The sequence below is a fragment of the Corvus brachyrhynchos genome, unplaced genomic scaffold (assembly GCF_000691975.1).
Source record: "Corvus brachyrhynchos isolate BGI_N302 unplaced genomic scaffold, ASM69197v1 scaffold56, whole genome shotgun sequence".
Lineage (NCBI taxonomy): Eukaryota > Metazoa > Chordata > Aves > Passeriformes > Corvidae > Corvus > Corvus brachyrhynchos.
The window spans coordinates 7,934,718-7,948,690 of NW_008238664.1; the positions used below are offsets into that span (position 1 = coordinate 7,934,718).

The 13,973-nt window shown below is 37.2% G+C and overlaps 1 protein-coding gene across 4 annotated transcripts in view; it reads right to left on the reverse strand.

The window, feature by feature from the left end:
* The window catches only part of CNOT4 (CCR4-NOT transcription complex subunit 4), a 49,775-nt gene that overhangs the window by 25,743 nt on the left and 10,059 nt on the right, over positions 1–13,973 (reverse strand). For all 4 annotated transcript variants that reach the window (XM_017737966.1, XM_017737965.1, XM_017737963.1 and 1 more), the window contains exons 3-7: positions 11,455–11,652; positions 8,536–8,622; positions 7,909–8,010; positions 7,034–7,159; positions 2,245–2,369 (exon numbers count right to left, since the gene is read on the reverse strand). In XM_017737966.1, coding sequence (XP_017593455.1) covers positions 2,245–2,369; positions 7,034–7,159; positions 7,909–8,010; positions 8,536–8,622; positions 11,455–11,652 — 638 coding nt within the window. The remainder of the gene's footprint in view (positions 1–2,244; positions 2,370–7,033; positions 7,160–7,908; positions 8,011–8,535; positions 8,623–11,454; positions 11,653–13,973) is intronic.

Genomic DNA, 13,973 nt, shown 5'->3' on the forward strand with positions numbered 1-13,973 from the left:
GAACAAAAAGGTCCGCAAGTAGGACCTTTCAAATTAGAGCAATTGTAGAAAAACACTTATTGGAGTTTAACAAACTGTTTTCTACTATTGGATATTTATAATTAAGCATCTACTACTTAGAACTCAATTTCTGTTCAATTCCATAACGAAACAGAAATCCTGCACTCCAGAAACACAAGAACCAGTACAGATTTGTCAGAGGCTCTGACAAACTGCTACAAATATGAGTATCATATCAATGAATCCTACAAAAACAAGAATCCAGTTGGGTAGAAACTGTGAAAGAACAATGTGCATTCACCAGTGCACCAGCTACATTTTGTACTGAGATGGGTCTTGAAGAAATATGTCAAAATCTCAGCTGCAAGAAATTCACTTTACAACCCTAAAGATGGTACCTAGGCATTAGCAAAGAACAGTGTCCATGTTGTGATTATGCTGTCCAACTGACAAGAGAAATTACCTCCAGAAATTACCACTTGTTGCCTTTAGAGCAACATCCCACTTTTTCCATAAGTGCTCAATGTTAGCACCACAGACTGGCCAAGCTCCAACTCTTAATTGCTTCCTAAAGGCTTAAAAGTTTGCTGTAGTTTCAGATAGCGCATTCTTCCCTCGCTGGTATAATTTGTTTTGCTGGGATCTAACTAGGTTTCAAATTAAAATTAGTTCAGATTTCAAACAAAATAATCAATTCCCAAATTCAAGAAGTGATGTATTTGTTTTGCTTGCTGTACTTTACCTTCGAAGTCAATATTGAACCAGTGCCTGAGAAACAAGGAGCAGCACTGTCCTTAAGAAAAAAGATCCCTCTAGAAGCCCTGACCACTTGCAGTCAAAGTGCGTATGACACAGCCTCCAGAAATTAAAGAAAATAGCCCCAGTACACCAGCTGGAATACCAGTTCTCAGAATTGTATTGTGCCTATTCAAGATCCACTGATATTATTTTAGATACAGTACCCACTTTCTTGCTTAGACTGCTGTGCAAGCAAGTGCACTGTACAAGCTGTGCAAGCAGTGCACTGGCAAACTATTGTCTGAAAAATTCAGTAGTGCATAAACTGGCACACAACACAAACCCTGAATACAAGGCCAAGGTACGTATGAAGTGCAGTCTAACCTTCACATTTCACTCTCCCCATCTCCTTCATCAAAATCCTACAAAAAGGAGTGGAAGAAATTGTCAACAGTTTTTATTTCTTTATCTTAAATATGCCATTTGAATGAATAATTAAGGACTGGTAACCTCAGACTTTAATTTATCTTTGTGTGACTGTATACTCATATGGACAGAAATCTTTTCACAACTTACTTAACAAACTACTTCAACAGAATATTATTTTAGCAAGCCATAATAAGTGATATCTGTAATTACAACATAGTAAAAAATATATGGACTGAACTATAAATCATGATGTAAAAAAAGCATATCAAGATTATAAGGCGTCTCAGAAATAAGAATACAGACTGCACTCATAATGACACCATACCAAGAAAGTAGGCATCTGGTCTTTAACAAATACATTTGGTTTGCAAATATAAAATACAAGGTCTTCTTCCAGAATAAGAATATCTTGTTCTGAACTATTGATCCAAATGCAGAAACACATTTCTTTCCTAAGACATACACTCACTTTGTTTTAAAACAAAGTGGTGCATGTGTCCTGGTTCTGGCCAGGACAGGGTTAAATTTTTGCAGTAGCCAGGAAAGGGCATGGCTAGGACATGGGAGGCATCAATTCTGTACCACCTTAGGTAATTTTCTGGGGTCTGGGGAAGGGTTCTGTTATGGGTCAGCATAGCCTGGCACAGGGAGTGGTCAGTACTGCTGGGGGTTTCCATAGGGTGAGCAATCACTTGTGAACCATTCACTCCTTTCTTGTACCCTCTGTCATTTGTACTGTTACTGGTTTTTTATCTCATTGCTGTTTCCAGGAAATTGTTCTGACCTTTACCTTCTGTGCCTCCAATTCTCCCCTCCTGTCTGGTGCAGGGGAAGGCAAGTGGAAGGAGTGAGCAAGTGGTGTGTGGTTTGGAGTGGCTTCAGTGGGAACACTAAATTGGAGAATACCAGTCCTAAACAACAATATGTCTCTCCACAGAGAAAACCTGTCAGATTTTATAATATAATAGGTACTTAAAAGAGTACGCAACTTGGGGGATCAAACAGGAATAAAAGTTTTCATTGGAATAATCAGAAAGCATAACCAGGCAGTCCAGCATCAGTAGTTACACATCATACCTCTGCAGTGCTGTCACTTTGTTCTTGTTCTTGTCAACTGTACCCGTAGATAACTGGAGGAAGTTGGGGTTTAGTTTGTATAATTCTTGCAGTAGTTTCTGTTCATATTCCTGGTGCTTTCCCGCCTAAGGAAAGAGAAACTCACAATGAATGAATACTGGTTTAATATATATTTTTACAGTTATAATTTTTTTAATATATAATATACCCAAGTATAAATAATATACCCCAAGTATAAATAATATGCCCATATATATAATACGTCCCAAAGCTTAGTAATTTAGCCTTTACAACTCATCAGGTCACTCCTTTCAAACTCAAAACAGTGCTTCTCACTCTCAGCACAGATGTGATCTCAATGGCTCTAAAGGTTGCCTAGAAATCACTTGGATGTACCTACCAATTTATAATTTTTTGAGACTTCTAAAGCAGAAAAACACCTACAACCTTATGAAAATTTGCTCCTCAGTTCTAATCAAGACCTTCACAAATACACCTTAGAAATCACAAACAGCTACATCTCTAAGGCAGTCTGTGTTTCATGTATCAACCATACTAAGCTTTTCAGAAGATGGGAAGGAACAAAGAGTTCCTTTTAAACAAAAACTTCTTCCAAAATGAAAGTAATTTTATATTGGCTTAATAAAACAGCTGAGGTTTAAGCAATAACTGATAAATCACTTTTAATAGCTGAGGAATTGAAATATTCTTTCAGTTAACTGAATCAATTGAGAACAACTTTTTGTTTTCAGAAATTGAGGAGGTCCAATCCAACTCCCAAATACTAGAATCTGACAAGTGAAGAGAGTATTTTTTAGTCTTGCTTGCAGATAACATTCTGTGGCTTAATATATAAAATAAAACCAGCAAGATCTACTTCTACCTCCAATATTTAAAGTAACATCTGAAATTCAAGATGAGCATTCATGGTTTTTGTAGGTTGTTATGACACTCCAACCTAAGAATTATTACTTGCAAGTGAAGTATTGTTATGAGTTGAATCAAGATGCAAAATAAAACAGTGAATTTGAAGTTGTCAATAGCTTTTATCTAGTTTCCAGATACTAGAAGATATCCTCTAGCAAAGGAAACAAGTGCCAAGATTTATGGTCAGGTCTTCTGAATCTTAAGTCTGAAACACGGAAGTTATTATCTGTGACATTTTCAGTATTGATTTAAAAGCTCTCACATTACTTGTACTTCTAAAACTAAACTTCTTTTTTTTTTTACATTACTGAATTCCTTAATATTTTGTTGGAACAGGAATGGAATTAGTCCACAGGCAACATGGACATACCCCTAGAAAAATTTTACAACCTAAAAATATAGCACGTTTTTTCTTAAAAAATTAAGCATGAATATCTGACAAATACAAAAAATAGTACTGCTGATAAACTATATTCCCTTATGGGTTCCTTTAGAAGAGCAACTGCATATCTCACCGGAACACTTCAAGTTAAACACTATCTATGCCTCCATTCTTTTGCTACTTAATTGTCCAGTTCTCCATTACTGTTTGATTCTGAAAATGTCCTTATGGAGTCAACTTATACAACTCTCAGGAAGGGTTGAAATAACCAGTGCGCGCATCATCCTACCCGCTTTGTCAGTGCCTACACCCAAGCTGCTACCCATAGTAGGAAAAACTGTGGTTCTATAGTATGGCTCACCTAAACGCACACCTTGAGATATTCTGCACCCTGGAAAAGCTTCTTTCACCATCCAACTATGACTACAGCTAGGTTGATGCACAGATTTGCACTGCAAACGTTAAGCAGCTGAGTAAGAAGAAACCTCTCTGGATCTCTCAACTTGCTTCAGTGACAAAAGACTGAATATCACGGCCAGGTACATCAGAGGTCAGTCTTAAATTCATTTACTTGCCACATAAATGCAAGAAAGAAACAAGATTAAAAACCTATATAGGAGCTTGCAGTAATTGCGTTTTATTTATAACAGACAACCCAGAGGCCAAACTTAGCAACTCCAACCCACCTACAATTCCCAGCTTCACTTTCAGACACTTCCTGGAGTTCAACCAATTCTTTTTAGTTTGCTACAATATTTAGCTCTATTAATTATTTAACCTAGAATACAAATTCATCCATTGACAATTTTTTTTTTAAATACAGAGTCAAAGTCTGCAACAATGAACATTCAATCTCATTAAATGGACCTGGAAATTCACTGACACTAACCCAAATGCAGGAAAGCTGGCACACTGAAAGAACAATGTACTTGGCAGTTGTGTAATTTCCAATTACTTTTAAGAAAGCAATAAGAAATTTTTTTAAAGTTTAAGCAATATAACAAGGAACAGGGAAGGAAGATTCATGCAAGCCACCCAGATGAAGTAAAATCCACTCAAGACTTCTGAAGAAACTCATACATGAAAATTAAATCCTGACCAAGGTATGTAGCCTATCAATTTTAACCAGCAGTCAGGCCAGAGGACTGACAGTTTGCCACTGACTCCTACAAAAAGGGCTGTAGAAAAGATTCTGTGAACTACAGGCTAAGTAAATCTTCATCCTTCCAAAGGTTACTACGGCTGTAGAAAAGATTCTGTGAACTACAGGCTGCTAAGTAAATCTTCATCCTTCCAAAGGTTACTAACTAATAATTTTTTAAAATAGAAGTTCATGGGTAAACACAAGCCAGTGGGATTGAATCTGAGTATCTATTTTAAAGGGAAACCCTGTTTCACTAACATGAATTCTTTATAGAGTCAGTAAGCATAAATAAAGAGGATCCACAAAACTTTAAAAGACATCTTTGGTAAGGTTTCACACCAGTTATTTACTAATCTGCCATGGAAGAGAGAAAAGGTTCCTGTGTGAATTGAAGCTGGTTCAAAGGTAGAACTCTTAGGGTGCAGAAGCAAGCAATGAGGACTGATGACTAGTGTCAGTTCTATACAACACCATCAGCATGCATGAGAAAGGACTGAAAAGCAAGTTCTTTGCTGACAATATCAAGCTTTTTGGGTAATAAACTGCCATGCTGATAATGAAGAGCTCCAAAAGAATCACAGAGAAACTGGCAAACAAGCAAACGGTGGCAAATCAGCTTCACCAAGGACATGTCAGATGACACAAGAAGGGAAAAGCAGTCTAGATGATAGTAACCCTCTACTGATCTGTGAACTGGCTGTTACAGCTCAGAAAAAAAATGCTGAGGTTACTGCCAACAGACCTCTGAAACTGTTAGTTGATTATGTACTAGCTTCAGAAGATGTGCTGGGTATCATTAAAAAGGCCACTTCAAATAAACTAAACCAAAATTTTTAAGAAGCACATATCACACTACATATAAGACACTGAGAACTGAGAAATTAAACTTGGCTTCCCCCACATCATGCATCTGAGCTCTGCATCTCAAGGAGGACATAGCTAGAAAATACAGAGAAGTGCAAGAGAAATTATCACAGAAATGGAGCAACTGCTTTAAAAAAAAGTTTAAAAGCCCAGAAACTATGATTTGGAGACAAAGGTGGGAGATACTAGATGAAGTTTTGCCACATCACAAAGGCAATGAATAAGGTGAATAAGGGGTTTTGCTTTCAGCAAGCACTACAAAGCTAAGATTAAGGGACACTTGACAAAAGTAACTAGAGAGCAGTTTAACACTGGCAAAAGAAAGCACTTTACAAAACAGCTGGTGAATTTCTGGGGCTTGCTGCCACAAAAGACTAAAGGGTTGGCAGTACCAACAGGCTCAAAATGGATTAAATAAATTCATGGCTGACAGCTCTATAAAAAACTAAGACGACCAGACAGAACATACCCTCAAACATGTCTACGTAACAGATCTAGGTGGTGAGAGAAATACAGGGAAACAAACAGGGAAGGTGGCCTGGTTTGCAACTTGTCCTTGGAATTTTTCCTTCTATTGCAATTATCTGCTGAAATCCTCAGAAATAATTTGTAGAAAGTATTTAATAGATATGAACATTCTTCCTTATTTTCTGGCTTACAGCAGCCTAACACATCAAAAAAATTCTACTAGAACAACATTTGTGCTGGCACTAGGGGTGAAGACTCTCTGCTTCATGGACAGACCACATGCAAGAACTACAGCATGGATGCAAGGCTGGCATACCTGAGACTGAGTTTAAAAGCTTTACCATACCTCATGTAGAAGGACAGAGCCAGACCCTAAAGACCTCAGAATCCACCACATTTGAGACAGTAAAGCTATCCATTTACTTGGTTCCCTACCCTAGACAGTAAGTATTTTGATACTGAGATAGTAAAAAAAAAAAAAATCCCAGCATTGTTTTTTATTACTACTATAGTTACTCTCAATGTTTTATTTGCAAATGGTTTCTAAACACTTCATAGGCTAAAAGGGTTACTGGGATTCAGACAGCATGGTCAATCACAGCACAAGAGTCAATCCATGGTAACTGTCCACACACACCAATTTTACAGGAAAACCCATATTTGTAGTAGCTTCTTTCATACAGATCTAAAATAACATTACCTTACATTAGTACGAAAAAAGGGGAAGCAGTTAGCTCAGGTTATTTGAATTCTTGGTTAAGAGTTTAATCTCCATCTTTTTGCCTCATGAATACTCACCTGACTTCTCAGACTTTAAAAACAGCATGCAATAGAAAAAATTGCACTACCTGTTCTTTGCAATATCCAACTGGTTGATCACCTCTTGGAGTTCAAAATTCAGCACTGCCATAACATTCAGCAAACACACTGCACACATTAGACTAAATCACAGACAGTAAAACATCCATGCCACATTTCATGCGTTTCCCATTCACTACACTTACCTGCATTTCTTCTTTTGTGAAACTGGCCGCTTCATCACCTAGCTCATGTAGATACATGCAGTCTGGTTTTGGACACTGCATATTTTTTAGAAAATAACTGCAATATTTTGTTGTACCTAATGATGCCTGAAGGAAAAAAAAAATTAATTAAGTACTGGAGGTTAAGAATGTCTTAAACCATATAAGATAAAAAAGTTATATTTAAAAAAAGTTACCTCAAGATTTGAAATTCCATCATAATGCATTTTTGATGCAGATGGAATAAAAAGTCCATTTGTAAGAAATCTACATATTCTTGAAGATTAGATAATTAGGATGCATTTTTATTTTCATCCAATCTAAATAAATTCCACAGTAAGAGCCTCAGTAAATATTTGCATAATCATAAGGAGACAAGCAGCAGGGTCAGGAAACAAATATTAACTAGATTTTTTAGAGCCACCAATTTGGCCAAATCAGCCTGAACACCTGTTTACAAAGACACCAAAAGGAAAATAAAAAAATCAATTTCCCAGGGAGCTTTTGAGAGGTGTGGCTTATAGACTGCAAAAATGTTCTGTAAAAGCAAACAGTGAGTTTTCACACTGTACTATTATGCTATACAACAGAAAAGCCACTGTGAGGATGGGGAGGAGGTACATATCTTTCTCTCAAACTTTGTTTTAAGAAGTTACCTGCTAACCCACCAAAACACTGCCTGCTGGTTGCTCACTGAACTCCCACTTTGAGATTATTACCAGGAAAAGAAGTCAAAAGCCAATGCACTGGACATTCTTGTTCAGCAATACAAGCATATATACCCACACAAAGTTGTATACGATGCCCTGATACTAGTGGTCTCGAACATACACATGAAAACATAAAAATATTACCACCTTAAGTGTTCTGCCGTCTACCACCACATTATTGACGCACTGTATGGCTCGGAGGGCATCTTCTGACCGGATGTAGGTTACATATGCACTGGCACTTGGACCCTAGAAAGAGAACATACACTATTTACTTGTTATTCTTCTTTCCCCAGACGGATCTGATCATTGAGTCACCTTCTTAGCCGCTCACTTCATAAACTGGTATATTCAGGGCTCAATGTTTTTAACAAGAAACTGACAAAAAAGGCAGAAGTCATAAAAACTCGTATGTGATGCATAAAGAATGAAGAAAAGAAGAAATGCATCAGTATGTTGCATGACTGTTCTAAAAATACTTAAAAGGCATTTTACCCCCAAAATGCAGATTAGTGACTAAATGCCATATTGCTGCTGCTTTAAAGTTTCTCACCCTGTCTCCCAATTTTCTGTGCTGCATTTTGCATCCAGCTTTGAGAGTCTGGCTGGAAAATGCCCCAGTAACTTAACAGTAATTTGATTCTTGCAATGCCTTTTTTTTTTTTTCACTCTTACCTATTGCTTAATCAGAAATAGGGAGCCCTAGATTCCCTCTGCACATGTGTATTCTCTAAAGGAATTAAAATTAAAAAATTACAAAGCCCTCTGACTTACCTGTGAGCCTGCATATGATGTGCTGTTATTAATGACAACTTTATGTATTTTACCGAACTTCCCAAAATATTCTGGTCGTTTCAAAACCTGCAAGAAAAGAAAGTTCAAGTGGTATATGTATAATTCCTACAGAGGTGTACTTATTCTTCTGTGAAACTGTGCAGCTAAAAACCTTTAATAAAAAACAGGTCTCTCCTACAAAGAGGAGCATATAGATTTAGATTTGTTTTCCCACGTAAAAACAGTTACTTGCAATACAAAGTGTGTTGCCACTGCAGAATTTTAATGACAAATATCCCACATTTTACGTTGTATTTTAAAAAATCCTTTCAGTACTCTGATTACCCAAACCCCACACTGGCAAAATATATCCCATTCAGCATAAGAAGTTCCTGTATATATCTATTTTATAAATTGTTTTAAAAAATAAAAATCACTAGTTCATTCTAGTTTCCACATAACCATACACCTTAAACTTGCATCCAGCTATATTAATTACTAGCTACAAAATGCTGAATCCTGACTGCCTTGCCCCACACTCCAAAGAAAAAGGGAGTAAACCAATTAGCTCAAGTGGTCACAAGTTTTCCAAAGACCAGACTAAGCAGAGGACGACAATATAGGAAAATTTCCAGGGGCAAGAAAAAACATTTCAGAATCAACATCATGCCAAAATGAATGAGTGACTATCACACCTGTAAAGGAAAAAAAATACCCGTCTTGCCCTTCCTGGAATCAGTTAGTACTAACACATCATTTAGGCACCCTGTGCAAAGCAAGAACATCACCAGCATATTAAGGAACTCTGCTGAATAACCGTTACCTGTGTGCCAATGAACTATTCTGACATTTACACCAAAAGCCTTTTTTTTTCCATTTCTGTGATGGAAGAAGATGCAAAAGTACTGACTACTCAGACTGAAGCTAGACAAAATAAGGGCATTTCTAGTTCTAGACAATAATCTGAGAGGTTATAAAGGAAGATTTGTTTCCCCTACTCCATCTTGGATAGGGCAGTTAAACTGTACTGATCCAAGAACTAAACTACCACCTCTCCCTTCCCAAGCAAGCATCAATATCTTCAAGAACTAAGAGCATCACACTTGGAACATCCCAAAGAACCACAGGGCACATTGTATAGACAACCGGTCATTCACTGGTCTCTTCTGACTGCTCTTCACTTGGTCTACACCCTCTTGAAACATACTACACCCACCCTCCAGGCATCCATCCAGAAGAGAGTGACAATCCTGAAGAAACTTCCCTTTTACTCAAGCATATTGCAGACTATAATCCTGGCACAATATGACAGCATAGCCTTCACAAGTTTCGTAAGAGCATGTCAACCCAAGAGCATCCACCTGTACTCCACTATGATCCACAGACCTATTTCCAGAAACAGCACATAACAGCCAAGCTCCCATTCCAAATAATCTCAATTTATGAAAGACTTTTGCCTGCTTAAGTAGAAAACTTGAATATATTGTATATTTTTTTAGCTCATCTCTCTCAGGCTAGGTTTCTTGGAGATAAGTCACCTTGTGCTATATTCAATATTCAGTAAGTACACATTTTCTCATATGTCACTGAGAATACTGCTACCAAAACACCTAATACAGCACATCCCCATCCCCCAATAAACCCATTCCTAGTTACTTCAAGTATTCAGTGTAGAATTATCTGAGGTTTAAAAAAGTTTCTTAAATCAACTGTATTTACCACTATTTCTCTTAATTACAAATCCTCCATCTGGTCAAAGAAACCAAATTTCAATAACAAATTCATATTGCATTTTTCAATGATAAATAGCCCCAAGCCAGTGCTGACAGTTGCTTGCAAATACTTGCTGCTATATTTTAGTACATACTGAAGTGTTATACACCAGATCAGTTTTAACTTGATTTTTTCTCTTCCCTTATCCTGTTTTTTTCCTCCTTCACTAAAAGCAGCTTTTTACATTTGTTCTTTGGTCTACCAAAGTACAGACCATACTCTGAGACCTCAGGAAGAGCCACTTCTGTTTGAGAGCTCTCTAGATAATTTAGTCTGATAAGGTGTATTTAATCTGGCACCATAATTTTGAAGACATTTATCTTAGCCTGTAGTACATTTCCTCCATATTCTAATTCAAGATACTTTCACTCATTAGCACTTATTCCATTGGCCGCCTGCAGCTATGACTGATGATGGAAGTAAATAAAACATTTTAAACACAATCAGTTTTCTCAGATGAAAACCTTATTTCTGATGATGCAGAGTAGCAAACCAACTCTTTCCGAGGTCTTCCTCTTATTTTTTCCCCCACAACTTCTTAAGGACATCATCCTTATGTTCCTTCCTAGTGTATACTTCCAAGTGTTGGCTTTTTTCTTCTGTCCCTACAGGTTTGTGTGATACTGTGTATCAGTTATTTGTAATCCAACCAAGCTCCCATTTTAGAATGGGTGATTCATGATATAGCTGTATAATGCCAGCAGATCCAACCTAGGAAAATGAGCACCTAAAAAGTCCTTATGCTTATTTTTAGCTTAAAAACCAAGCTCCCATTATTAAACAAATACAAAGAACAACATCTCCCCCCTTCCCCCGCCACAAAAAAAAAAAAAAAAAAAAAAAAAAAAAAAAAAAAAAAAAGCTACGTTAATTTTGTTCAAACATTCACACTGTTCAAACAAAAAACAGGGTGGACTCGAAAAAAAAGAAAAAACCCACAGAGCATCTATACTCCCTAAAACAGAGACAAACACTTATTGATGTTATTTTGGAGGAGGAAGCTAAGTTCCCTTAAGAAGAGGGGGCCTCACAGCAGTGACCCTTTTCAACACAGCTTCCTTTTATACCCTTCAGGGAGACACAAGGGTATTCCAATGTTTCATGGCAGCAAGTTAAGAGCAAGATCTGCAAGTGTGAACTGCTCACCTCTGGATCTGCTAGGCGCTGAGATAGCCCTACCACGAAGACAAGGTTCTTCTGTACAACCCGTACACTGGCCAAATGTTTGCGATTCTCTGATATCTTCTGTTTCCTCTCATTTTGTTTCTGTTTCTTTTCATTTTTTATCCTCTGCAGCTCTTCCTGGGAGAGTGGTTTGTACACTGCTGGATCTTCTGGATATGGCTAAACACAACAAATAGTATTAAAACCAACCAATATAAGAAACAACAGATTTGAAAGCCATTAATTATCATGTTTTAATTCAAAAATTTCTTTATTACACTGATTTGATTGTTAAGGCCACCCACATTATAGAGGTATATTCAGTCCCTTGGGGAAGGTAAACATCTTGCCCCTTTTCATGGAATTCTCCTATTTAAAGACATAATATTGATTTGGGCAACAGCCACATTCTAACCCAGATACCTAGTCAATTTGGTAAGATTACAAGCAGTTGCATGACAGCCAACACATCCTGTTATAATTTCGCTAACAGAGCTTAGTAAGGAGGGTGAAAGCATGCACTTTGTATTTATTGTCTGATACAAATCTGGGTACTTAAACATATTCAAGACTGAGATAAGAAATTAAAATATAAATGTAGTTTCAGTGGTCCACTAAGTTCAAGACAGTAACACTATTACACTATTCAAACTTTACATGGTTAATTTCTAGTGAAGAGACAGATTTCAACACAACTAATGCACAGTGACTTAACAGTATTCTTGCCATGCTTATGTACCAGTTTGAAATTTGGTCTCTCCCTCCCTACAATTAATTCCTCAAACAGACATAACACTGCATATTTTCATCTCAAAAGTATACAACAGAAGTACAAATGTTCTCAGAGTTACCTAGAAAGACTGCTCTATTCATGCTATAAAGGCACTAATTTGGCCTGGTCTTGCAGCCTCTGCCCCAGATTACTCCTCAGAGCAGTCCCACATTCCTTACCTGTCCCAGTTTTTTCAGACTGAAAAGTCAGGTCTCACACTGCACACAAAAAGCAATGCTAAGCACAAAAGCAAGTACATAAAATGTATCTCAAACAAAAAGAAGAGTTTCTAAACACCAAGAAGTAAAAAATGAGAAGAGTATGGGAGATGTGAATTAAGACAGAGATTTAAGACAAAGAAGCTAAGCTCAACAGTAAGTTAAACTAAGGTCTTTGCTTGCACTACCCAAAGGTTTCAGTGTGCAAGTCCAACAAAAATTAATTTAACTCTTTCCTGATTGTCCTGTGTTAATGACAAGAGTACAACTAGCTGTCATACTAAATAACCTGAGAAAAATCTACAGCAGATGAAAACGTTTAGGTTAAAAGCGTAATCTTCCTCATAGTTGCATGATGTTACTCAGAGCCACCAAGTGCTTAGACCTGACAGTCTTCTGAGTACATCCCCAAACAAACAAGATCCATTTTTCAGTTTAAAGTTCAGCATCGTTATGCTACACTTGAGATATATTCTGAAAATATGCTACAGTTGACTTGAGCAGATGGCATCTTACAGTCAAACATCAAGTCCTCTGGAACATGTTTTAGTATCACAAAGGAATTTAAATTTGTAAGATACTTTAGCAGTAGCCAAAGGTGTCCTTAATATGAAAACACAATAAGGACTCAAGTTACCCTTGAAGAACAGTCAAAACCATAACATTTCCTAAAAAGATAAGTTACTCAGAGTTAACACTGGATATGTTACATAGATTTCAGAATGTACTTGCTGAACACCAATGACCCACTAGTAAGGTCATTTGAGATTTGCTATAGCCAATTAATATCTTGTGTTTTAACACATCTACATACAAGGACCTCTGAGATGCAGAATAATTTTACACTTAAGGAGCTTCTCAAAGTCTGTATTAGTCAATCAGGCAAACTAAAGAATGTTGTGTATTTACAGAAAAGACTACTCAGGGCAAAGAGTGAGTTAACTCAGTTATCACAGAGTTCAGGTAGGAATTGAAAGAAAATTGCACCAGTATAACGTAGATACAGTTCCAAAAATATGGCTTGCCCTACATGAAGTGACGTCATATCATATCCACAATCCATTCTTTCAAAGATTAATTCCTACTCCACATCCCAGACTATGCATGGCAAAGCTTTCAAGAATGCTGCTCTCTGGTACTGTGCAAGAAATGCATTCATGGTCTTCAGTAGGTTCAGTAAGGTTCCTGAAGGTCCAAGAAAACTACAGGAAACAGTGCCAAAATTCATCAGCTTCTTTCCTGCCAAGTATAGTCAAATTCAGAGCACATTCTCAAGTAAGTAGCAAGTTAGGCAGGATGTTTCTTCTCTGTACAGCTATTTGCTGCTGCAGGTTCTGAACATCAGTCAGGAAACAACCTGGATAGCTCAAGCATAACCCTGCACAGAACACTTATATATCCAACTAGTAGTTTGTATTTCTACAGGAAAGCATAAAAACTCCTAGTAGGAACACAACTAGGCAGCAGCTTCAGAATCAGGGGAAAAGAAATGTCTCCAACTCAGCGGAAAG